General features: G+C 39.1%; 2 protein-coding genes across 3 annotated transcripts; one reads left to right on the forward strand and one right to left on the reverse strand.

Annotated features, from left to right (window-relative positions):
* The first annotated feature begins 10,184 nt into the window (after positions 1-10,184).
* glb1l (galactosidase, beta 1-like) lies at positions 10,185-17,427 on the forward strand. Its single transcript, XM_074659500.1, has 16 exons — positions 10,185-10,396; positions 11,465-11,634; positions 11,712-11,862; positions 12,716-12,776; positions 12,863-12,957; positions 13,032-13,212; positions 13,313-13,371; positions 13,460-13,581; positions 14,332-14,372; positions 14,471-14,589; positions 14,685-14,759; positions 14,831-14,920; positions 15,403-15,516; positions 15,690-15,821; positions 16,418-16,645; positions 16,925-17,427. Exons 1-16 carry the CDS (start codon positions 10,331-10,333, stop codon positions 17,126-17,128), a joined length of 1,908 nt encoding a protein of 635 aa, XP_074515601.1. The 5' UTR covers positions 10,185-10,330; the 3' UTR covers positions 17,129-17,427.
* ankzf1 (ankyrin repeat and zinc finger peptidyl tRNA hydrolase 1) lies at positions 17,425-25,311 on the reverse strand. Of its 2 annotated transcripts, none has more exons than XM_074659499.1 (16): positions 25,209-25,311; positions 24,723-24,877; positions 23,859-23,977; positions 23,609-23,711; positions 23,319-23,530; positions 23,124-23,227; positions 21,680-21,833; positions 20,918-21,140; positions 20,737-20,835; positions 19,590-19,757; positions 19,369-19,494; positions 19,002-19,272; positions 18,782-18,893; positions 18,125-18,292; positions 17,966-18,036; positions 17,425-17,859 (listed from the first exon to the last, which is right to left on the reverse strand). In XM_074659499.1, exons 2-16 carry the CDS (start codon positions 24,844-24,846, stop codon positions 17,733-17,735), a joined length of 2,181 nt encoding a protein of 726 aa, XP_074515600.1. In that variant the 5' UTR covers positions 24,847-24,877; positions 25,209-25,311; the 3' UTR covers positions 17,425-17,732. The 2 variants fall into 2 exon arrangements, with proteins under 2 accessions (XP_074515600.1, XP_074515599.1); XM_074659498.1 differs by having other exon boundaries at positions 19,590-19,763.
* Positions 25,312-25,603: the final 292 nt, after the last annotated feature.

Here is a 25,603-nt window from a genome sequence, read left to right on the forward strand (position 1 = left end):
AATGTGAGCAATTCTTTTGAAGTTTTTTTATTCAAAAACAGTGGTGGACAATCGCAGCTGGACAATAGCTCCCCATGTTAAAGGGGAAAACAACCTAGTTTTGCTCCCATAAGCACGATAGCATCATTTGAAAGCCAATAACAATAAAAAACTCTTTGAGAAATTATTTAAATGTTAGTCTTTAACCGTTTAACATTACAGTCAGTGTCAGGAAGGTATTTGGAAAAGCGCGTATGTCACAGTTTATTTTTGCATTTAAGGTTTTCAATTACGGTTACAAAAACATCATCTGTAACCCTACATACCAGGCTGACATACTGAAGGGGACACCGGGCATACCACAGAGTGACAAGCCCTTTTCTCATTCCCAGGGTGTTAAATACTGAGGCTTTGTCACGGCCGTTGGCGTTCGATACCGGTGTTAAACCAAAATCTGTGACCACAGAGAAAAAAATGGTGACCTCATGTGTTGCCGACTCTCTTCGGTCACAGATTTCGGCGTAACACCACCGCACAAGGTGTTCCATTAACTAATATAAACCCATCTGCTGCAACAGTAAACGCACCGAGAAAGTGTGCCGGGAATGTGGTGACGTAGTTTAAAGAGCGAAACGGAACACACAGGGTGGGTGGGAGGGGAGGTGAACGGGAACTCGTGTTTGTGTCCAGTGCTTCACGTTACAATCAGCCGTTTGTTTGTGTCCCATGTTCACAACGTTTAGTTTCATTTTCACAGTACAAACGTAGTTGTTTTAAGCCCAACAATGTTGTTTTTCCCGAAACCTAACTACAGTGGTTTTGTTGCCTAATCCTAAAGTAATGCCAAAGGGGTGGTATGTGACGAGTTGGGATGAGAACGGGATGATCAGCTGAGCGTCAGGTCTGCAGGGATGATACTGAACATTTGTATTCAGTGTGAAATTGAAAATCACGAGCAGATGTGTGTTCGTAATGGAGAACGGTTACCGGTCCTTCGCCCTGCAGGAGTGACAAAGGCAACAAGGTCTCATTTATATCATATCAGTGAAAATCACAAGAGGCAGGAAGATGGAGTTGTAAGGGATGTAGACCTTTTCATTGCTATTCTGTTGCTGGGGAAACAGCTTTGGTCCAGGTTTACTTCCTGTCAGCTCCTGCATTAACAAACATTGCAACCGGAAATACAAAGGGGCCTATTTAATGTTTATGTAATTTGAAACGGTCTAGCCTATATAATGGCAACAAAATGTTTTAAAAGCTCTCTAGTGTTGCAATTTACAAGCTGTAAAATGAAGAGCCTTGAGGCAGCACTCATACAGATCTACTGTACAGTCGTTGCCCTCATTTCCTGCTCTTATAGCATGCAGCAAATTTGTGTGAAGATCTGTGGCTCCAGAAATGGTCTCTATCGCCACATGCAGTGGCACCAACAGGCACTATACCTCATGCACGACAGACAGTTTTTTGTTGGACCACTCCAAGCCGGGGTAATGTGACCATTTCAGATCAACGGCTCTATTATATAAACGTCTGATTAAGCGTGAAAACAGAGCACGACATGTGTATTTTTGAGGGCTAACGGAGACAGAGAGTCTGTGATGACCCTCAGAAAAGACCCCAGGCAAAGTCATTCAGGTTGGGTGAAGGACCCTTTTGCAGCTTCATGTCAAATAAAGAGACAGTCTGGCTTGAGCACATGTGATGGAGGTCCCACTGACTGAGAGTCGCTGTTTGATTAGTCACAATCAGACCGTGATAATCACTTAACATGGAGGTGGTTTGATTATGTAAAAAGCACCCATCCATGTATTATTGCCTGAACCCTGAGTGCCATCAGAACAACAAGCACAAATATTGATCTACGCTCAGTTATGTCATTATGGTACCATCTGTTTTTTATGGTCATGCTTATAAAGTCAGTGGCATCACTGACGAATTAAATACAGTTTCACCATTTCTTTGTGTTTAGCTGGAAATACTGATGTGGTGTTAAATAAAACAATGTTTGAAATCAGTGACATCGACAGTTAATCTGAAAAATGGATGAAAGCTATTTTCAATCAATAATAACAGCCTTCAATAAAAAATAGAAACAGGATCTGAGGAAAAACTAGCAAAAATCTCGTCAATTTACTATAAGAAAACACCAGAGGCAGGATTAGAAATACCTGGTATACCAATATATACATAACAAAACTGACTAGAATACACATGAATAGATAAATAAATAAAGCTCAGTAAAAGGCCAGACTTAAAGGTAAAATACAATAAATAATTACACTGATAAATATTTAAAGTTCAATTAAAAGCCAGACTAAAGAGGTAGGTCTTGATTCTGCTTTTAAGAATATCAATATTTTGCAACCTTGGAATATGATTGAGCTATTACTGTAATACAAATATATTAAAAAACCTATTCCCCGATACCAAGGCATTATAGTCACGTCTAGGAACTTTTATTTATAGAGCCCAAGATCACAAATTTGACACAGAGGGCTTCCAAATCTGTGCAACATACGACACCCTCTAGTCTTAGACTCTATTCAGAAGGAAGTTAAAGCAACATATTGCAAGATTAGTCAAGCTATTCATGGGAGAAATGACGTAATGATTCTTATTGTTGAATCACACTAATGAAAGTGATGTGGTCATTGCTTATCTGTCTTTTAGGACGGGGGGCCGCTGCGTCAGGGGAGTAGAGGATTATTGGACACAGCCAGGAACAAAGCAAACAACGAGGGAGGGAGTAAAATTGATTGAAACAAATGTAGTTTATAAGATGGATGTGAACGTGAACATTGAGATAAAAATGGAACATCTGACAATATCATTAAACAAAGGCGATTCAATCTTTATCGGATCACTCGCGATGGCAGCGTCACATTAATGTGTAAATATGGTCGATGACAAATCCTCCTGGTGCCACATTTATTACATTATGTGGCTGATCCTGGAACACCGGAGAGCCAACAGGTCTGAAAGCATTACTCACACCTACGTCAACAATGTCTGCTGGTTTTTATGATAGAGGGCACAAGATGATGGGACAGAAATATTCTGTAAGTGGTAATGATTCAGGGGATTCAATTAAAAGTGTTTTTGATTCAATGATATCTTATTGTTTTATTTTGTGTTTTTTTCCCCTAAATAGGTGCATATAAAAGAAAAAATGTCACAGTTATTAATGCAATCAAAAAAATAAAATGTAATCTAATCTAGAAAATCTAAAACAAACTTTAATTTTGCAAAAGAAAAATATAAAAGTAATACATGGGGTGATTTATGGGGCACCATTTTGTCTGAAACCAAGGTGAAAGATGTCTATATTGTTTTTAAAATTCAGTTTTGCATAAAAAATGTTATACAACAACGTTACAGATCTACGAAACATGGATTTAATTAAGGAGAACTGGAAAACAAAAAACATTAAAAATAATCTGAACACATTTTTAAAATAAATCAAACTGGTTTGAACATGGGTGCAATGTTTCATGAGTTTCTTGCATCCTAAAGTCCTCAAACACGTGTTCGTGAAATTAAAATTAACACACAAAATCCAACATGGCTGACTTCCTGTTGGGTGAAAAAAAAATGCAATATGTTCTTAAAGATGAGAGCAATGATCCAATCAAATTTTGTGAACATCGAAGAAACTTTATCCCAGCCCTGGTGTGCGTTTAGGGGCGCCATACCGTGCCCAATCACTGCAGAACTGTGCAATTGTCACCAATTTTTAAGTATGTTCTAATTTTCATGAGTTTTCGAGCATCCCAAGTCTCTCAAAAATGTCATTATGCAACAGAATAATAACAATAATCTCTACAAAAACAATAGATTCTTCGCACTTTCGTGCTCGGGCCCTAATAACAAAACCAGGAGTCTACGGCTCCGTGAGGCTGTACTCATGAACGTCAGCATGCTAACATGCTCACAATGACAATACTAATATAATATAACCTGCTGATGTTTATGTTTATGGTACTCTGGGGACCAGGAATGTCTGTACAAAATGCCATAGCAATCCTTTTGACAGATTTGTCAGTTAGACCAACTGGACAACATTGTCATCCATAGAGCCCTGCTGCTAGTGTGGATACAAATAAAGCTACAAACTGAGAAAGCTTATGGATTGATAGTCATCATATAACTATAAAAGGGGAGGGAAAGAACGGAAGAGAGATGTTCATCAGTGTGATTAATTTGGCCCAATAAGCCTCTCCATCAGATGGACATCCGGGGGTTCATCAGCAGGATTTCACATCACATCTGACCACAAGCATTCCTCCTCAGACATGCTTGCACCACAAACACATACCGTACCTTCCTTGAGGCTGGGGAATGAGGCCCAGCTCACACACTTCCCATGCTCCCCCGCACTGTCAACTTCCTGTTTGTTTATAGAGCTTCATATTTCAATGCTCCCACAGTGAGATTGTATTGTATGTCCCTATATCTCTTCCTATCTTATTGCTTTAAGAAACCTAGAAAATGATGCCAAGGATGCAAACTACTGCTGATTCAGATCAGTTATATAATGCAAACACATCACTGGACCTTTTGTCGTATGACTGAGATGTTATTGTTTATTGTTTAGTTTCTCAGAACAGTTTTCTCTCAGAGTATCAGCATCAGTGAGCCCGGCGGTGACTCACTGGCCATTCAGAGCCTGAGAAAACAGAGAGGCTGCATTCCTCATCGCATCCTGAGCTCAGCACTGATATGGAGACCTGCAGCACTGCCTCATATCATGATTCAACTGTGTGAATCACAGACAGCTCAGCATTTAGGGTTTCCCCTCAACTACTGCATCACTGCACAGCTTTACCATATATGTTCAGGATTGGCAAAGACAGTAAATAGTAAATAAAGTAAATAAATAATTACCACAATGTACAACTACTCCTTCACAACTAAAAGTCCTGCATTCATAACTTCACTGAAGTAATAAAATAGCTCCTGTCATATTATATTATTTGATTATTATTACTATGTAAGCAGTATTTTAATGTTGTAGCTGGTTAACGTTGAGCTAAATTTAACCAGTTTATATACATGTCGGGTACTTTAGTGTATAACAGCGCATCATATTCTATAAGCTGATCATATCTTTGTATTTAAACATCTGTCGAACAGTCAAACAAAAGTACAATATTTCGCTTTGAAATATAGTAGAGTAACAAAGTGACTTAAAATACAGTAGAGGAGTCAAAGTGCACCACCACTGTTGTTATTATAAAGTCACCTTGATCAGTGACCTTGGGGGACTTGTGAGAGACAGATTTAAAAAACAGTGACCTTGAGTTTTGACCCCCAAAATCGAATTTCCTTGAGTCCAAGTGGATGTGTGCTAAATTTGTAGAAATTCCCTCAAGGCGTTCCTTGCGTTCACGAGAGTGGGACGGACGTGACGTCACAGTGACCTTAGACCACCAAATTTGTGCCAAATTTGAAGAAATTTGATCAAGGCATTCCTGAGTTATCACGTTCACAACCCGACCCCGGACAACCTGAAAACATAATGCCTTCGACAGGGACGCTGGAAGTAGGGGGTGCTGATGGGGCTGCAGTACCCCTACTGGTTGTGGGCTGCGACTGCAAGGCAAAACAGTTTACTAAACATATCTAAAATTAACTTTTCCTTCAGTACAGCGCTTGTGTAAAAACGTTCTAAAACTGGTGTATAATGTTGTTGGCCATTCAAACTAATACAAAAAGAATGAATGTTGTGCAGCAGTTAATATGGCGTCATTATATAGACTTTCTCTCAGCACCCCCAACTCTGACTTATTTCCAACTACCATCACAGGCACGGAGGCATAAAAATAACCCAGATCAGGGTCATATTTTCAGACTTCACAAAGCCACACTCAGGAGGAAGAGCAGGTTGATAGTTGGATTTCCAGCTCCTCTTATCCACACATCAAAGTGTCATTGAGCTTTACCTTGATGGCCAGGTGAGCACCTTGCAACGCATCTCTGCCACCATCGATGTGTGAGTGTGCATGAGGGTGAATGAGAGGCTCAATGTAAAGCACAAATTAGTACTTCTAATGAGAAGTAAACTGTCCTTCCTCAATATAAAGGATTGTAAATGGGTGGAGTGTCTCTTTAACATCAGCTGTTCCAAACAAACTGCTCTGTGTTTCCGGGAGGTGGGGGTCTGTGAGGAGGTGGGAGGTATCTGAATACACCTGCTTCCACCAGAAACAACAAAGAGGGCTTATTTCTGGGGTTAGTGGGGCAGAGGGGATGCTTCAATCTAATTACAGACTCTGGGGAGATGACTTCATTGAAGTGACGCCCGACCCTGAGGTGAGTATTTCTCTGTGTCTCCCATCACATCAGGGACAGGCCTCTCCAATTACTGCAAGTCTGCTCTGTACCTTTATGCAGTAATTAAAAGGCTGACCACGGTGTTTTGCAAGTCAAATAAGGAGTTTTTAAACTATAGTAAACCTGATCTCATCTGATAGCGTCAGTGACTGCAGTAATGAGAGTCTCTCTGGTGTTTGTATTAGTCTCAGTCACTTCCTTTAGACTTCCACTCTTTCTATAGTATCTCAGTAAGTGGTCTTGCCCTCAGTGCATTAGTCACTTGGGTTTTTTTTTGCGGTTTGAACATCCATTTTCCACTCAAAGATGGGATACTGACAAGCCATCCTTAGGCACCATCACGCTCATAACCAAATTACAAGCCCCTGTATGTCGTTCCTCCTCTCATTCCCAGGACAATTAACTGCGTCTGACGGTGGGCTAATGAGCCACAGAGCCACAGCATTCGTCCTATCTGCACTGGAGATCCGTTGCCATTAGCAAATGTGAGCGCCCACCCTTCCAGTCTTCTTAAAATGGAGATTGATGAATAAAGAGGCAGTACAGGATATGAGATAACTGTATAGACAATCATTATTGTTGAGGGGGTGGGACTGAAAAAAAGAGGAAAAGCATCTGGAAAAGTGTGTGTGTGCATCTGAACACAATGACAGGCCAGCAGGCAGATGCAGGCATTATTAAGCCAAATTAAAAACACAGATAAACTGTTGTTCCTACTACACACTACAACAACGGCCACTTAAGAGCTTTCTGGAACCATAATGATATGCAGGCCAGCGGCCTGGAAGCCACTTTGATTTTCTTTGAGTGGGTCATTACAGTCAGCACACTTGAAAGCAAATGACTGCCTCAGGTATAGTGACAAAACGGCTTTCTTTACTAGAAAAATGCAATTAAACAAAACATGCTCGCTAAATAAATAAATATGCCATTAAATGTACCAAACATAATATTAAAAATAAATGTAGCCATTAATTAATTAATAAAAATGTGACATAAATTGATATTTCTGTTTTAATTACCTTTGTATTAATTCCCCTATGTACACTTCTATTTAATTTTCCCTTTTATTTATTTATTTGGATGAAATTTTAAATGTATTTATTTATTTTGTATTTATTTTAAATGTACTTATTCATTATTAAAATGTATTTATTTATTATTTTCAATTGGCATTTTCCCCCTTATTTATTTCCCCAAACGTATTTATTTCTGTATTCTCTTTATACATTTCTTTATGTATTTCTGCCTCATTATGCAAATGAGGGGGCTGTCATTCATGACCGCTTCAGTGAAAAATAAAAAGACAGAGTTTGACAACTTAAGGATCAGTGCTGCAGTATTGCAGTAATGAATCCTGAGTATTTGGACATAAATCATGCTTAAAATATAACAAAAAGTAATTTAAAAAATAATGCTTAATATAAAAGCATAACTTTTCTTATGAAACTATGAAATTGTCTCATCTCAGACAGGACTATCAGCTCACTTTAGCTCTCATTAAGGTATTGAAGCGCCATCTAGTGCTCTTTATAAGAATGTGACATTATCACACACATTCAATTGTTATTAAAACACTAACTGAAAATGTATTTATATTATCTCACCAACGTTACCATCTCATCACAAAATGAAAATGTCTGTCACAGGGTCCTGGTCGGCTTATTGAAAGTCCCTTGAAACCCTTGAATAAATATGTGAGTTTTAGGATGAAAGGTTGACATTGAACCGTCATTCAAACAACATGAAAAGACGGACAGAGGCAGAGCCATGTCCTGCAGCTATAATAAAGCAAACCATTCCTGAACTGGCTGCTTTGTTATCTTGCCATGCCAAACACAATGGAATTGTTCTCAACCTATATAATGCATAGTATGACAGCATGTTGTGACAGCATTATGGCACATAGTGGCTCTGTTTGTTTTTTCCTTAGCCTACACAGTTTTATACTTTAATTTTATTTAATTCTATTTCATCATTATTTATTTTAGATAGTTGACGTATTTGATTATATATATTATTTATTTATTTTGTATTTATTTTTTTATTTTGGCAGGTTCCGTCTCCATAGTATGGATACTTCAACCAGCATTAAACTATTTGTATACCAAAAGTATTAACATGTTACTTATTTTGAGATATTTTTTATCATACTTATTTTGTTCTCATTAAGATGAACAATGACATCTGGTGGTCAAACTGTAAATACATTAAGTGTTAAAGGGGACATATCATAATCATTTTCAGGTTCTTTTTTAAAGGTCTTATTGTTAATATTTGTATGTAGACATATATTTAAAAAAAACAAAAAACATCTACAGAGCCTTTAAAAAGGTGCATTTCCTGAAAAAAATTATGATTCTGAATTAATCATTTAAAACATTTTGGCGGGTCCAAAATTAAGGTTTTGTTTATCTCTGTGGAAGATATCTGGCGTTTGGTTCCCACTTCTAACAAGGCTTGTGAGCCAATAGTAAAATAACGTTGGTATCACGTGGTATCTCTGGGTCGTCAGTTAGTGTGGAAAAAACGGATAAATGGCTGAGATTGACGGTAAGAGCCTGGCAACGACATGTTGTGAAGTAAATGCAATGGAACGGGGGAGGGAGAATGCGACTTCTAGTTGCTGAATGTTACCAATGTTATCAATAGCACCTTTAATGTTAAAAAAAAACACTTGATTTTTCTCATACCGTCTATCTGAATACACCTGTATTCACCCTCTGTCTGAAACTCTCTGTTTTAGCCTGTCTCTGTCTCTTATTCTAGTGAGCCTGCATGTGACTTAGGAATGGGAGCGAAATCTGAATGGCTTGTTGAATCACATGTTTTCGATCTGGGCGGCCCACAAAAAAAACTGACTGGATTGTCTTATTTCACAGTTTGTGGGTTGGTAGGCACTCCAGATACCTTACATTTATGTGCACTAGCACTGAAAAAGTTAGTTTTTCATATGCCCCCTTTAAAGGGATTGTTTGTAACTTCTTACACATATAAATCAATCTGGGTCAGTGTCCCATGCGTGCTCGCGTGTGGCTATGCTGTTCAGACAAGACTCCAACACAAACTACACGGAAGCACCAAAACCTAAAAGTTCTATCTAGTGAAGCCCGTCTTGCAAAACAGTGTTGGTCGCGGTCGGAGGACGCGGGGGAGACCGTAGCTTTGGTCTCCAGGGCCGGAGTCTCTGCTGTACTCTGCTCGCTCGTTCTCGCCTATTTCACTCCACTCACGCACGCTACACACTGCAGGAGAGTTAGTTTAGCTCTGAGAATATCTAGTGAATGTACAGTGGACGTTTGTGCAGAAATAACTGCTGCAGCTCCTCCAGACCAACAGAGGTTTTCCATGTCTTGTGAAATGACGGGGCTCCGCAGCAAGTTACTTTATCGTCTCCGGCCGTGGTCGGGAGGCTGAAGCAGGAAAAGCCAACACTAGGATCAGCATTGATTCCTAGAGAGACCTTCGTCTGGTCAGCTAACATTACTGCCAAGCAGGTGAGATATAGAGTGATATTGTGGTTTTAGCTGACGTGTGTCACCTCACTGTTTTGAGCGATGCTCGTTCATGTCTATGTAAAGCGAGCAAGCGCGAGCCCGACGCTGACTTTCGTTGACTTAACGGCCACAGATGTCGCTGTTAACAAGCATTTCTGATTCTTACAAACAGTCCCTTTAAGTGTAGTTACTGTACATTCATTATTATTATTCTTTATTCCCCAAATAATAAACAGAGGACTGTCTATAACTTGTGTAGTGAATGAGGTCAACCATGCAGAGAGCTATACTGTGGGGAACTTTACAAACAGTCAGGAGTCTGAGGTGAACCCGACGGGCTTTAGGACCCTGAATCACGTGACAGAGCTTTAGAGAAGCGGGCAGGATGTTGATGATGCTGCTGTTCACAGACTGAGAGCAGCACAGCTGTATTAACACACATGAAACAGTAATAATACCATAATGTTAATGAGTGATGATGGATTAGTTTTAGGTTAAGTCCTCTTGGGAAGCCAGCGGATATGGCTGCTGGTGTCTTACTCTTCGTCGCAGTGAACCTCGCCTGTTTATCTGTCAGTGGAAACTTGGTAAGAAACTAAACTAAACTTTATTAATAGAAACAGTCACCTGATGATCTCTCACAGGTCTGCAGTTCCTGTTAATACCAGTTAAAGTAGGAACCAGTGTATCTGTACTCTCTTTGAATTCAAGGCTAACAGATAAAAAGTGCACAATATATTCTAATGCTAATATTATCCCCTGAAGTACCTTTACTTAAGTAAAATTAGCAATATTTTATTGTACAAGTAAAAAATCATGCATTCACAATCTTACTCAAGTAAATACATAAGAATTAGCATCAAAATATACTTAATAAGCACCAAAAGTACTCAATAGGAATCACCCATTTCAGAATGATATACAATATCACTGAATTATATTTACATGTTGCAGCTGGCAAAGGTAAGGGGCTAATTTTAATTACTTCACTGCTGGGTATATTAACCCAGATGTTTTCAAAGGGGTCCTTACAGGGGGTCTCCAGCAAATAATAATTTAATTTTACTATAATTCCATCCATAACTAACACAATGACTGAATGTATGACTATTTTGGTCATAGGTTTCATACAATTCCTGTAATAAAACATCTAAAATTAAAAATCCTATCAGATGGGGGACCCTGAGACAAAATCCTATCAGATGGGGAACCCTGGGACAAAATCCTATCAGATGGGGGACCCTGAGACAAAAACTTATCAAATGGGGGTCTAACATGGTCTAATTTGTGTCAGTTTAGTGGTCCTTTATGAAAAAGTTTGGGAACCACTGACTTAACCTATAATAATATAGAATAATGTATTGATTTTATATTTAGTATTAATAATCTAAATCTGCAAAGTAACTAAAACTTCAAAATAAATGTAGTGGAGTAAAAAGTACAATATTTGCCTCCAAAATGTCGTTTAGTAGAAGTATATAGTATCATCAAATGGAAATACTCAAGTAAAGTACATATACCTCAAAATTGTACTTAATTAAGTACAATACTTGAGTAAATACTGGTTACATTCAACCACTGATTGTATGTAATGGAGATTACAGAGTCAATGTTTTAAAAATACACCTTACCAGATACCATGCCATCTGTTGCAGGTCTCTGGAGGAAGATCGTTCTCTATAGACTACAAAAACAACTGTTTCCTGAAAGATGGGAAGCCCTTTCAGTACATCTCAGGCAGTATTCACTACTCCAGAATCCCACGGTACTACTGGAAGGACCGGCTCGTCAAGATGTACATGACTGGACTCAATGCTATCCAAGTGTAAGTTCAACACGTCACATTCTTAGCTGCATATTTATGCTCTTTCTTTACTGTTCATTTACTCTGCCTCCACACAGATATGTGCCCTGGAACTTCCATGAAACGGTACAGGGGGTCCAGAACTTCACAGGGGACCGAGATCTGGAGCATTTTCTGAATCTGGCCAATCAGACGGGTCTGCTGGTCATCCTGCGTCCAGGACCGTACATCTGTGCAGAGTGGGAAATGGTGAGTAACAAAATGAGTTCACAACATTACAACCTAAAGCACAATGAGTTTACATTATCAAGAAAGTGTTTTAAACCAAAAATTACAATGTGGCATTATAGAAAATTGAGAAAAGAAACAAAAGATGGGATATCACAAATAGATTAGAGCTGCAAAGATTAATCGATTAGTTGTCAATTAATTAAAATGAATCGCTAACTATTTTGATAATCGGTTTGTGTAATTTTTTAAGAAAAAAAATCAAAATTCTTTGATTCCAGCTTCTTAAATGTGAATATTTTCTGGTTTATTTACTCCTCTATGACATTAAACTAAATATCTTTGAGTTGTGGATAAAACAAGACATTTGAGGACGTCATCTTGGGCTTTGGGAAACATTGATCGACATTTTTCACCATTTTCTGACATTTTATAAACCAAACAACTAATCGATTAATCGAGAAAATAATTGACAGATTGATCAACAATGAAAATAATCGTTAGTTGCAGCCCTAAAATAGATTAAAACAAGAGGTACGGATTCAAAGATTCACCCATCACATTTTTGTAAATGGAGATTAGGGGCAACTGTGTTACTACGATGTTAGCGGGATTTATATTTAACATGTATTTCATATTTAAAACCATTCAAAAGGATAGATGTAATTGGACATTCCAGTTTACCATTTGTGCATACCATTTAGTGAGAAATAGACTCATCATCATGATAACCGGGACTGATAAGTAACCTTACTAAGAAATCTAAAACACGATCTCCAACTGCTTCCTGTCTGCTTTCTTTCAGTGACTTTCAATATGTCCATTTCCTGTTGATATTTTAAAAAACAAAACAACATTTAGTCTTCCTTCCTAGGGTGGATTGCCAGCATGGCTTCTTGAGAAACCAAACATCATACTTCGCTCAGCTGACGCAGGTATAACATGCACTAACTGTATGTGTCTGTCTTTTTTTTTTTTTTTTAATAGTAATAAGCTATTGATCTGTCTTTTTCCGCTCCAGATTATGTCCAGGCAGTCAGCAACTGGCTTGCTGTTCTCCTGCCCAAAATGAAGCCTTGGCTGTATGCCAACGGGGGCAACATCATTTCTGTCCAGGTAGAGCATTAACTGTTTTTTTATGAGTTATTATTTTAATATTGGTTCTAATTAATCATCTTCTTCGGCTGCAGGTGGAGAATGAATATGGAAGTTACTTCGCTTGTGACTACAACTACATGCGTCACCTGCGGACTCTGTTCCGCTTCTTTCTGGGTGAAGAGACGGTCCTGTTCACCACCGATGGAAACACAGACAGGGAAATGACATGTGGGTCTCTGGAGGGATTATACGCCACCGTGGACTTTGGCACAGGTTGGTATTGTATGAAAATGATTAACAAGATAGCATCCTGTACTTTCTGAAGCTATTCATACGGAAAGTCGCAACTTCTATTATTTATCCCCTCATACAGACACCAACATATCTAAAGCCTTCAACCGGCAAAGACGGTTTGAACCTCGAGGGCCGCTGGTTAGTTACATGTTAATTCACTAATCTCAACATGCAGTAGTTATGGACTCATTATACCAAGCAAATGATGTTTTAAATGGTGTTACAGGTGAACTCAGAGTTCTACACTGGCTGGTTGGACCACTGGGCAGATCCGCATGCTGTGGTTAACGCTCAGAAGGTCAGCAGAGTGCTGGCAGAGATGCTAACCATGGGGGCCAACGTCAACATGTAGGTCTCCACAAACACTTGCAAACTTTCCTCTTCTCTTCACAAACCTTCCTGGCATTGTTCTAGATTTTCTTATTGTCAACAAATCCCATGAATATAGAATATTTCCAGCCTTTTCTTGAGGATGCATCAATCACCAGTTTGAGATAAAAATGTTCCCAAGAGGTGAAAAGCACCCGTCTGTGTTAAGGCTGGGCAATATGACGATATATATATCGTCAAAATTATATAAAAATTTCTATTTTTCTTTATCGTTTCTATCGCAATATAGGCTAGGTCTGTATTTATTTATTTTTTCTCTACAATTTCACTTAAAACTCATTTATAATAAATAATAATTCATTTAATTTATATAGCACACGTTAAAATACAGTGAAATCTCTAGGTGCCTCACACAAAGGGTAAAACAATCCCAATACAATTTTACACAAGAAACATGCAATTAAAAGCTACTATAAAATTATAGTAATTAAAAAAAACCTTAGGGGAAAGCTAAGAGCAACAGGTGAGTTTTAAGATTAGATTTAAAAACAGAAAGTGAGTCTGAGGCCCTAATTGTTCCTGGTCATTTCATTTGGACAATTTATTTATTGAATTTCCAGAAAACATGCTATATATTGTGATATCTATTGTTATCAAGATATGAAATGACCTATATCGTGATAGAATATTTTGGCCATATCGCCCAGCCCTAGTCTGTGTAATGAACTCAAGTATCCCCACTAAGTGACACACAGTCTCTCTTCTCAGGTACATGTTTGAAGGAGGCACCAACTTTGGCTACTGGAACGGTAAAGTCACTGGTTTCCATCATCAGTATCTCAGTTGCTCATTTATGAGGATAAAGGCTCAGCTTGTGATGCGTCCATCTCTTTGTAACCCCACGAAGGCGCCGATCATGACACGAGGTTCCGCTCAGTAGTGACTAGTTATGATTACGACGCCCCGCTGTCGGAGGCAGGAGACCCCACAGAGAAGCTGTTGGCCATCAGAGACGTCATTAAGCTGGTACTATAATAAACCGACACCCACTAAGGTGGATGTCCTGATTACACTTGTTCACATGTCTATGATACGATTAACGCATCACTGTTTCTCTACAGTTTAGAGATATTCCCTCTGGGCCCATGCCACCAGCAACACCGAAGTTTGCCTATGGCTTCGTGACCCTGAAAAAGGTAATACCATTTCAGCTTTTAAAGAGCCAGAAGTTGCTGTGATTGATCTCAATAGTGGACACTTTTTTCAGGTTGGCAAAGTCGGCGGTCTACTGAACACCCTCTCACCTCTCGGGCCGGTGAAATCCCAGCATCCTCTGACGTTTGAAGAGATGAAACAGGTATGGTGACGGCCACATCATGTTACCTCGCCCAAACTCTTAAAAAAGTAATTTATCGTGCCATCAATCATTGGAATAACTGCTCCTCTTTACATACTTCAATCCTATAGCAAATCATCATGCAAATACCATTTGACAATGCATTAATTAAGCAGCTGATTGATAGTCCTGTGTTGGTCATGTATAATGTTTAGTTCTTGTTCCCTGGTAATGGCCCTCGAGGCTAATACATAGATTAATTTGTCAAATATGATGTAAATGAATGTACAATGAATCAATGTTGTATAAAGTATGTATATGATGAATATAATGTACCGCATTTCAGACACCATCAGCTAATGGGGATCCTTTTAATGGTGTCTGTCTAAAAGGCAGCAACAGCTAATGGTGTCTGGTGTTGTAGTTAGTGGCAGTAAACCTCTTGAAACATGGAGAACTTCTAGACTGTTGTGTCTGCAACCTGTCATGTCTATTGTGTACAGTACTATGGATTCATGCTTTATCGGACCACGCTACCCCGGGACCTCTCCGAGCCCACGCCACTTATCTCTCCACTGAATGGGGTTCATGACCGTGCATATGTGTCCGTCAATGGGGTGAGCCTTTACAATGAACTGTTGTTGTCTAGCCAATCACATTTTTCATGTCAGGTGTAGGGAAAACATCACAGGTTGAGATCAGGCATGATCGTTTATGAAATTGTAATTCTTACTTGTTCATTTTGTATTTATTAATGTTCACACTCACAAGTGTGTGTCTGTGTGGACAGGTTTTCCAGGGTCTGTTGCAGAGAGACACGGTGCTGGTAATGAACGTCACTGGACAGCAGGGGGACACTGTGGACGTCCTCGTTGAGAACATGGGCAGGGTGAACTTTGGCAGCAAGATCAATGACTACAAGGCAAGTCCAATACCAGAGAGTAAATTACATTGTTTTTTTTCTGCTCACACAATCACTTATTTAACGCTCCTGTTTAGTTGATATTGGGGTCCGCAAAATTCAATGCTGCATGTGTAAATCTAGTAATAACTACTAAATCAATCTTTCACGTTTTTTGTTTTGACCTCATTAAAACCCAGCAAATAGAAAAGTATTGATATTATAATCCTTCGCTTTGCATCAAACTAGGCTTACACATTTGAGAAAGATCACCAAATATATAAATGACATTAAAGCGTTGTTATCAAACTAAATGTCATATCAAGTTTTACATGATGGGGTATACACAAACAGAAATATCTCTTTCATTTGCCAAAATAAATATTTACGAACAAAGTGGTATCCCCAGAGTGCTCGAACTCTTCGTATTCTCCATCTGTTTACATATTTGAAATATTCCTCAAAGAAACATAAAGATTGATAAAGCCAAAGTACCAGGGCCAGTTCCTGTTAGAGGTGTTAATACCACAAACCCTAAAGCGATTATGAAAATGAAGACTATTCCCACCTGTTTGATGCTACTGTGATTTAGCTGGTTAACATTGTGTGTCCTGCAGGGCCTCTTGAGCAACCTGATCCTGGGTAAAGATGTACTGACCGACTGGCAGATCTACCCTCTGGACATCGATGGAGCCATCGCTCGTGGATGGCCTCATTCATACAGTCACAACTTCTCCCCCGCCTCTCAGAGAGACGCTTCAGTTGGACCAGCCTTGTACACGGGGACCTTACAGCCCAACGGCCTTACCTGGGACACCTTTCTCAAGCTCAATGAATGGACAAAGGTAATGTTGATTTTTTTTGACGGGGGACACTTAAAAGGAATGCTTCACCCTTAAATTGACCATCTGTCTATCAATTACTCACCGCGTATTACCTTGAAGAAAACTTTTTCTCGCATGCGTCCTTGGTGAACGAAGAATGAAGGTGACACGCGGTGAGTAATTGATATACAAATGGTCATTTTGTGGTTGAAGTATTCCTTTAATTTCAATGAGGGTTTACCTCATGATTCCAGGGGAAAAAATAACTGTATCCTTATCGTTTTATCTCTCTTATATCAGGGTCAGGTTTGGATTAATGGTATGAATCTGGGACGATACTGGCCAGCCAGAGGCCCTCAACAGACTCTATATGTCCCAGGACCGCTGCTCAGCCCCATCCTGCCCAACAACATCACAGTACTGGAGCTGGAGGGAGCCCCGGCTCACCTACGGGTTCTCTTCATGGACCGACCTCTGCTTAATGTCATCGCTGAAAAGACTTAACAGAGCGCACAGAGATTTGTAGCACAACATTTTCTCAACTCTCTGTAGGAATACTACAGTACATCCCAATATCTGTATAAAGCAAGTTTGACTGAAGCCATCTGAACAAAAACTGCAAAGTGCTTTTTCCTGCATTATTTCTGTTGCACCATTATTTTCAATCACTTCAGATTTTCAGTGTAGCCAGTTCTTTATCATCACAATCCAATGTCATCTGCTTTAAAACAGTAGCTTCAGTCAAACATTGAACATCATTCACTGACGCCTGTGAAAAAATTACAGCGATATACAAACAATCAGTATTACAGTTTTTTTTATTGCATTTGCTTTTTTTTACCTTTTCCATAGTTGCAGATACTGTAAATAAATTATACCTTTATTACATTATTTCAATACAGTATATGAATCCAGTTGTCTGAGATCATCTGGCATAATACAATTATATTTAAAATGTATGTTTTAGAGTTGAAAATGAAACTAGCACCCTGGCAAGACACAGCCATATTAGAATTCACTTTTAGTGTAAATGAGGAAGCTTCCTTCCAACTCAGATGTTCCACATGGGTGTTATACATATATATATATATATATATATATATGGGTGTTAGGTCTTGCCTGGAGGAGCGTTGGCTTTTCGATGTGTTTGGACACAGCGAGGAGTGCAGAACGAATACTCCAGGTACTGAAATGGGATCTTCCCAAGCAGGGACTCCCCACAAGTCCAGCACCTCCTGGAGACAAAGACAAATAAAAAGCACATTGGATTTCTGAGTAAAAAAGGATTTACAGTGATGCTTAAAGTAATTTACATTATGACTAATTGAGAGAATGGCTTACTTGACATTAGAGATGCCGACTTTTGTTGCAGCTACTTGGTCCGCTAACCTCCTCTCTGCTGCCAGAGCTCTCTGTAACCATAAACCACACATTTTCAGGGTATCAAAAAAAAAACAAAAAAAAAACTGAATATCAGAGATAAAATACACAATAACTCACCTTTTCACGATCAGTCAGAGATGTAAACCTCTTCTTTTCCTCTGCCTCCAACTCTTGTTTCCTCTTTTCCTCCTTCTGCTCTTTATCTCGCTGTTTTTTTAGTGCCTTCTGCACCTTTTTCTTCTCCGTCTTTTTGGATTCAATCTCTGCCGTTAGCGGCCCAGGGACCTAAAAGGTGCACAAGTAGGGCTGCATGATTATGGCCAAAATGATAATCACGATTATTTTTTATCAATATTGAGATCCTGATTATTTATTAATTTTAGGGACAAAATATTTGTATTGCATTTTCACTTTCACACCACTTTCATCTTTGCATCAAAATAAGACTTAGTGAAAATAGAAAATAGAAAATAATATAGAAAATAAGACTGTATATTACTCTTCTACTCTGGACTGCAGCCGCAACATTCAGGAAAGTTTGTCTGTTAGTTTAGGAAGCACTTGAATCGATATGCAGCCGAGTTTTCTTTGAGCAGAGCATGCATTTTAAACATCAATATCGCAGCCGATCATTTTCATTTAATTGTGGGAAAGCTAAAATCGTGATTGCCATTAATATTTGATTAATTGGGCAGCCCTATGCACAAGTGTAAAAAATAAGTGCTCTGCTTGCATTTAATGGCACACGTCAAAAGTTAGACTGTATGTTCTTACCTGCGCCTTGCTGTAGTCGTATTTGTCAGGATTCTCACCCATGTATTTACGAAAGACGTTCCTTGTGTCTTTGTCGGGGGCGACAATATACGGGGTCTGCCCTTTGTTATCCCTGTAAAGGAATATTGCAGAAATATTGTTTAAATCTGGGCATAGGTTCACTGCGAATTATCACACTGAAATTTTACCTTTACTACACTTGACTGTATATTTTTTATACCTGCAGGCCGGGTCTGCTCCTTCATCCAGGAGCAGCCTGACCACGGCCTTTTGCGCAGCTGCTGAGGCAACATGCAGCAAAGTGAACCCTGACGAGTCTATGGGCTTATTAAGGAGAGTTAGCGGACTGGGGACATCGGAAGCGTTGCTCTCCGACTGCTCTGATGTGTCTCCAGGTAGCTGAAGGAGTCTACGTAGAGCGTCCACATCCCCCACCTTACAGGCTGTGAACACTTCATCCCTCAGGCCATACTCTGACGACTCAACGTTTTCTAAAGACACAGAAAGCTAAATAATAAGTAAAACATTATATATTAGAGGTGGCAAGATGTAAACGTAATGAACAATCGTGAGAAAGAAACACTTACCTTCCAGTTGTTTCTTACTCTGTGCTTTCCTCTTCCTCTTGTTCTTTGTCTCAGGAGGGGCGTCTTCTGCTGTCGTAGCCTCCAACACTACCTCCTCTTGATTGTCTGCTTCTGTGTTTATCAATTCTGTCACACATGGATGTGAAATTTCATACATCTAGCAAAACTTTTATGTGATAGATGAGCATGTCCTATGTGACGACACTCTGGACCAGACTTACCCTCATTTTCCAGCTTGGTTTCCTCCTTCTTTTTCCTCCTCCTTCTCCGGTGCCTGGATGGATAGATTTCAGACTCCCTGAGGTCCAGAGTTCCTATCGTCATCTCCACCATCTCCAGCTGGATCTCTCCACCCTCTTCTTCATCAGAGCTTTCATGGTTTTCATCTGCTGATGCCAAAAATACCAAAATTCACAGTAAATTATAGCTGCTGCACCGCTGTGAGTCGGGGCCAGGCAATTTGAGGAGGAATAAGAAGAGGAGGAAGACAAATGAGAAATACAGGACGCTCCATCATCATTAATCCTTTAAGACATTAGCATGTTAATTCGGCCTCGATCGGGTCTCAAACTCACAAACTCAGACACCAAGAACATGTCACTATCTTGGTGAGCTTACTGCTCGGGGGGAAACTACCACTTCACACTATGACATCACACTTTGACTGAGGCAATCGCCAGGGTTGCATGTAAAGGTAGATTTCAAATTAGTTTCAAAAAGTCAGTTTTTGAGACAAAGAATTTGCGTACTTCATCTAGACAACGTAGAGATATCTGTAATTTATTTTTATAAAGATTGATTGCTCCATAAGTGACAAACTGATGTTTAAAAATGCTTGATTTCTATTGACTGCAATGGTTCACATGATGATAGAAGTCAAAATAATGTCAAAAATGCAGTTTTTGAGATAAAATTCTGAAATTTACCACCCTACATCTACAATGACCTCAACATTTTGCCATTTATTTTCATAAACATTGGAGCTTTATTTAGCAAGAATTTGCAGTGGCTGTGTACAGTATTGTTTAAACAAAAAAACGTGGGAGACTTTTGGTGAAGGTTGCACAGTTCTAACGCGTACGATTGATTTGTTATGAATTTTAGACGGTTGCTGTAGCGCCACCATCAGGACTATTGGCCCACAAAGCCAGATGAAGAAGTTCAGCATAGGACTGGACCTATGTGCAAAGTTTGCTTTATTTTCATGCATGGGAAGGCAGATTTAGGACAGCAGAGCTGCCCGGCCATTAATGAACTTTGTGTTGAAACAGCAATATATTAACATCTAGGTTTAGTAAAGATATTGTATCCACATAGATTTCAATACAGTTTACTTCTACAGTGTACATGTTAACCTCTTAAGCTTACCTTTCTCTTGATTGGTATTTATTTGCTCTGTGGGTTTGACAGATTTTTTCCAGGCCTTCTTAGACGGACTTAAGACTGCAGACATGTCTGTGTCTTTCCCTGCAACAAGATATTTTGGTATTGATTATACCCTGGCTTAGCAGATAACATGTCATTATTCCAAGGATATAATTCAGCTTACCATAAACATTGACGGTGGAAAGCACCTCATGTACCCTCTGTGCCTCCCGAAAGGTCGCCCTGCGCGTGGCAAAGGGGAGTGTGTGGATCCTGGGATCTTTTTTGTCAAACGGAGCTGCACGACCAGTAAAAAAGATGCTTTTATTGTAACTAGGGGATCGTAGGAATATGGCAGAGGCCTCCTTCAAGTGTTCAGCCCAGCTGACCAGAAGATCCTGGATGTCCTGCAAAAGGTTATACAAGTGTTAAACTTGCTACCTCACCTTATAACTGAGGTGTATAATACACTGCAGGCAATGGACTACACCGAAACATTTTACATGGTTTACTTTAGAATTGTATTAATTTGTAAAACTCAATTTAATTAAAGCGTTGAACAATAATAAAAATGAGCAGTAAGTGTTTAACAAGAAAATTGTTGCAGTCCATTTTTGGGAGTTGTATTCTGACGATATGCAATTGCACTCTCAAATGGGCCTTTTGGAATAAGCATCTTTTACACAGACGCAGCACCTACGCTTTGTGAATGCATCAGCACACTCTCACAACGTAAATAAAATTGCCTCTCAGAGGAGGATGGATACCCTGACAGAAACTCTGATTGGTACTAGAGAAAAATTAATGGAAATTAGCCGAAAGCATCATCAGCATTACATAGATCATTAGCCATAGGAAAAAGAATCACAGCTAAATTAGTTTGTAAAATGGAAGACTATCATTGTAAAGGAAACAATGACAGCGCTGTTAAATGAACTAATCTTGCCTTGACGAGCGCCGCCTCATTGTGTCGCCTCAGAGCAGCTCCTGCAGACTTGGGCGTGTGGCTGCGGTTCTGAGAGTCTCGGAGTCCTTGAGCAGTGCCTCGCTTCGCTCGCACCGTGTATCGGTGGAAGGTCTTGTGCTGAAGGACTTCTTTTCTGTAAAAATAATAAACTGTATTGGGCAGATGCTCAACCGCTACTGAGCTGGCTGTGCTTTTACAGGGTTCCCACATATTCTCATGGACAAATTTGCAAAACCTTTCCATTACTTTTCAAGAAGCCCCAAAAATATCCTACCCATTCACAACCTATCAGTACGCAAACAGAACTGTATTGTATTCTTCACTCCAAATGTGAATTATTGTCCTTTATTTAAAAAATAGCATTACAAGTACTTATATCTTAATGGCACTGGCTTTCAAGGATGAGGGTAAACAGAACCGACTGTACCATCAGTGTATTCTAAAGCATTTGATTATAAAAATTATTTCCGGACGCAAGTCTGAAAAACAATGTGGCAACACAAGTATGTAGCCTGCATACTACACAATATTTCATGGCTCTAATTGTACCGGTCATTAGAGAGCTATTAAATATTAAATGTACACTTATCCGGCATTATTCAAACATATCAGATTCAAACTTTCTTCAAACATAATTTCAGCTATCTGGCATACATGGAGGGAGAGACGGGACGCCGGGAGAAAATTAAGAAACGTACTGTGATAGTAAACAAAACGTTGTCATGCATCGACGCATGCACGGTACGTACATGTAGTCCACAACAACAGAAAAACTGTACAATTAACCCAAATAGTGAATGCAGTAACTGCAGGAAGTTTGTGTAAAACAAGCGATTTGGATGAATTTTGAGCAGATTATTGATTATTACTGTGAATATTGCATCCGAGATGAGTTTCCTGTTATTTGTAGAAACTTTTAATACAACTCTTTGTCTGTATAATGTATTTTTAAAAAATATTTTTAACATTAATACATACTTAATAGGCTTCTTTTTGGACAAATTCAATGCTTTCTTCTCCCTCACACTTGGCCGCCGTTCGATTAGCTATTTGGTTGCTTTAACTGCGTACTTTTCTAATGCAGGACGAGGCTGTTTAGCAGAAAGGGACGGCTCTATGAATATTACTTGTGTTCAGGTCTTCAGCGTGCCCTTATCCTGTATATCTCTTAATTAATAATCCAAACTTAAAAAAAACAAAAAACTAATTGGATTTAGTTTTCTTCACAGAAATGAATGAAATGCTGAGCTATAGGCCACCTGTATATTTTTTTAAAAGTTGTCTTGCACCCCTTACAAAATAAAGAAGGCCTTGTGACCCCCTGTGAAGTTTTGGTGACCCCTAGTGGGGGTTAGGACCCACAGGTTGGGAACCAGTGGTCTAAGATAGTGAAAACAAACCAGCCAACAGACTCTCCACCCACCCTTGGAATACTGCACCAGCGAAGTGTCCTCCACCCGTCATGAGAACGACCCACACCGTGTTCTTACTTATGGCCTTCAGGGAGGATCCTGCATCATCATCTGACTGAAATATTACAACAACAGAACATTCATTAACAAAAAATATCAAATGTCTGTTAGCATACACATCACACACTGTACCTGCTGAGCCTCACCTGTCCCTGCAGAATGCTGCGGTACACCCACAGATATTGTCCGGCTGAGTTCTGGAAAACCACCTTGCTGGAGGGCCGGCCAGTAAATAAACTGGTTTCCACTGAGCTCTCGTTATCAGTGCCAGTGACGTTGCTGCTTGTTCCCCCGCTCTCACTATCTGAGTCTTCTTCATCCGAGTCGGACTCTGAGCCTGAGATACTCGACATGTCTCCTGTAAAGCAATAACTGGAAATCAATCAGCTGTTACAAACACTTCGCTGCTCTTGTTTAGGTGTTTAGGTTTCCTCACCAGCTCCAGTCTTCCTCTCAAACTCCTCCGCTGTGACTGGTGGCATTCCTGAAATCTTTAGTCTCAAGTTGAAGCGATGCCAGTCCAGCTTGTAGTGCTCCGTCTGAAAATAAAGACAAAGACAAAGAATTACTGAAGTATAAGTATTTAAAAAAAAAAAAGAAAAGACAACCCATGCCGATGTACAGTCTTCAGTACATCAACAGATCTATTAGTATTATTAATAGAGAGTTTGAAGCTGTGTGGTCACCTGTTCCTCTCGACTAATAAAGAGGCATTTGCAGGCTGAACAGAGCATCTTGTCTGACACCTCTCTGACCAGACTGGACTCCCGCTGTCTCTCATCCTCTGGAGATCTGTCCTCCAACTCTATATGAACAAGGAAATACAAAGCAAGGATCAAATAGACAGTAAAACCCCATACAACACATACCCTTTCCACACACTTCCCCTCCCTGACCTCCGACCCTTCACCACATTTATTTTTATTTAAATGTATTTATCTTACTTTTTTTAATTTTAATTCTTTGGATTATTTAAGTATGTTTCCTCCCTTTTTTCTCTGAATTCAATTGAAATTATAGTTTAAGATGAAGTCTTGTTTTGTTTTTTTGGTGTTTTTTCTCTCCCCTTTGTTTTAAGTTGTGAAATTTTGTGTAAAAACAAAGAGACAGCTGTAAAATGAAAATACAGTAGGAAAGAATGGGATGATGATTGTATAAGTTGCTGAAGCTGCAATAACATGAGGAAGGAAACAAATACAGATTTCTAAGGCACTTTGAATGAGACACACAAGGACATGAGGGAGGGCAGATCTCTTAACCTCATAACAATTATTTTGTACATAAATTAAGAAAATTAAGGTAATAAACATAATACACATTATAAAACATGTACAACTAACATTCAGAAACAAATCATGTGCCACAAAGTCTTATGTAATTATCCATGAAAATACAAATTATTAACAGATAGATCAAACTAAACCTGCTTTATGTTGCACAATAAAAAATATAATACATAATCTGTAATAATAATAATGTTAATAGACAGTAAAATAATGTGTTTTATTTACTACAGAAACCCCCACAGCTACATATTCATTCATACATACCGTCTGAGGCTGGCTCAGTGTTGACAGGCTGCTTCAGGACTGAGTTCACTTCTCTCAGTCCGACCAGAGCTTCATCATCTGGGCTCAAAGTAAAGATGCAGCGGTGGTCTGCTCCAGTCGTCATTGTTGTTTTATTATTATTTTACCTCATTGAACTGTAAGTAAAGACACAAGAAACAGAAACATACTGTAAGAAAATAATACGGTTCGTTCAGACTTATCCACAATAATTAACTACACTAGTCTGTTGTTAACAGCTTAGTCCAGCTGTTACAACATTACTGTCATGAGCTGGCAACATGTATTATAATATCTGATCTGATGTAACTGTGACTATGTGCTCTCTGAGCGACACGTGTAGTGTTGATAACAGACATTATCTTCATTAAAAGGAGGTGCAGTCTACCTTTTTCTAACAGGTATTATCAGTATATTACAGCTAATGTAAGTTACAATGAACTAACTTAAAAATAGCAAACAACTTACCATAAAAGGAGGTCTCGTAAAGCAGCACTACGTTGCGTTCAGTTGCGTTACCGTGTTTCCTCACATGACACATCTACGGAAGCCCGAGAGCGTCAATAAAGCGAAGGCGTTCCCCTTGTTTCTACAGCCAGTGGCGGAATCTAACTACATTTACATTGTACTCGTAGCCTACTTTACTTGAGTATTTACATTACTCCACTACATTTTTGAGGCATATATTGCTCTTTTTACTCCACTACATTTAGTTTCTACTTACTTTGCAGATTTAGAAAAATATATATCAACTAATAAATTATGACTTATTATCATAGGTCAGGGGTCAGCAACCTTTACTATCAAAAGAGCCATTTTATGCAAAAAAACAAGAAAAAAAGAAAATCTGTCTGGTGCCGCAA

Source organism: Sebastes fasciatus, chromosome 14 (assembly GCF_043250625.1).
Source record: "Sebastes fasciatus isolate fSebFas1 chromosome 14, fSebFas1.pri, whole genome shotgun sequence".
NCBI lineage: Eukaryota > Metazoa > Chordata > Actinopteri > Perciformes > Sebastidae > Sebastes > Sebastes fasciatus.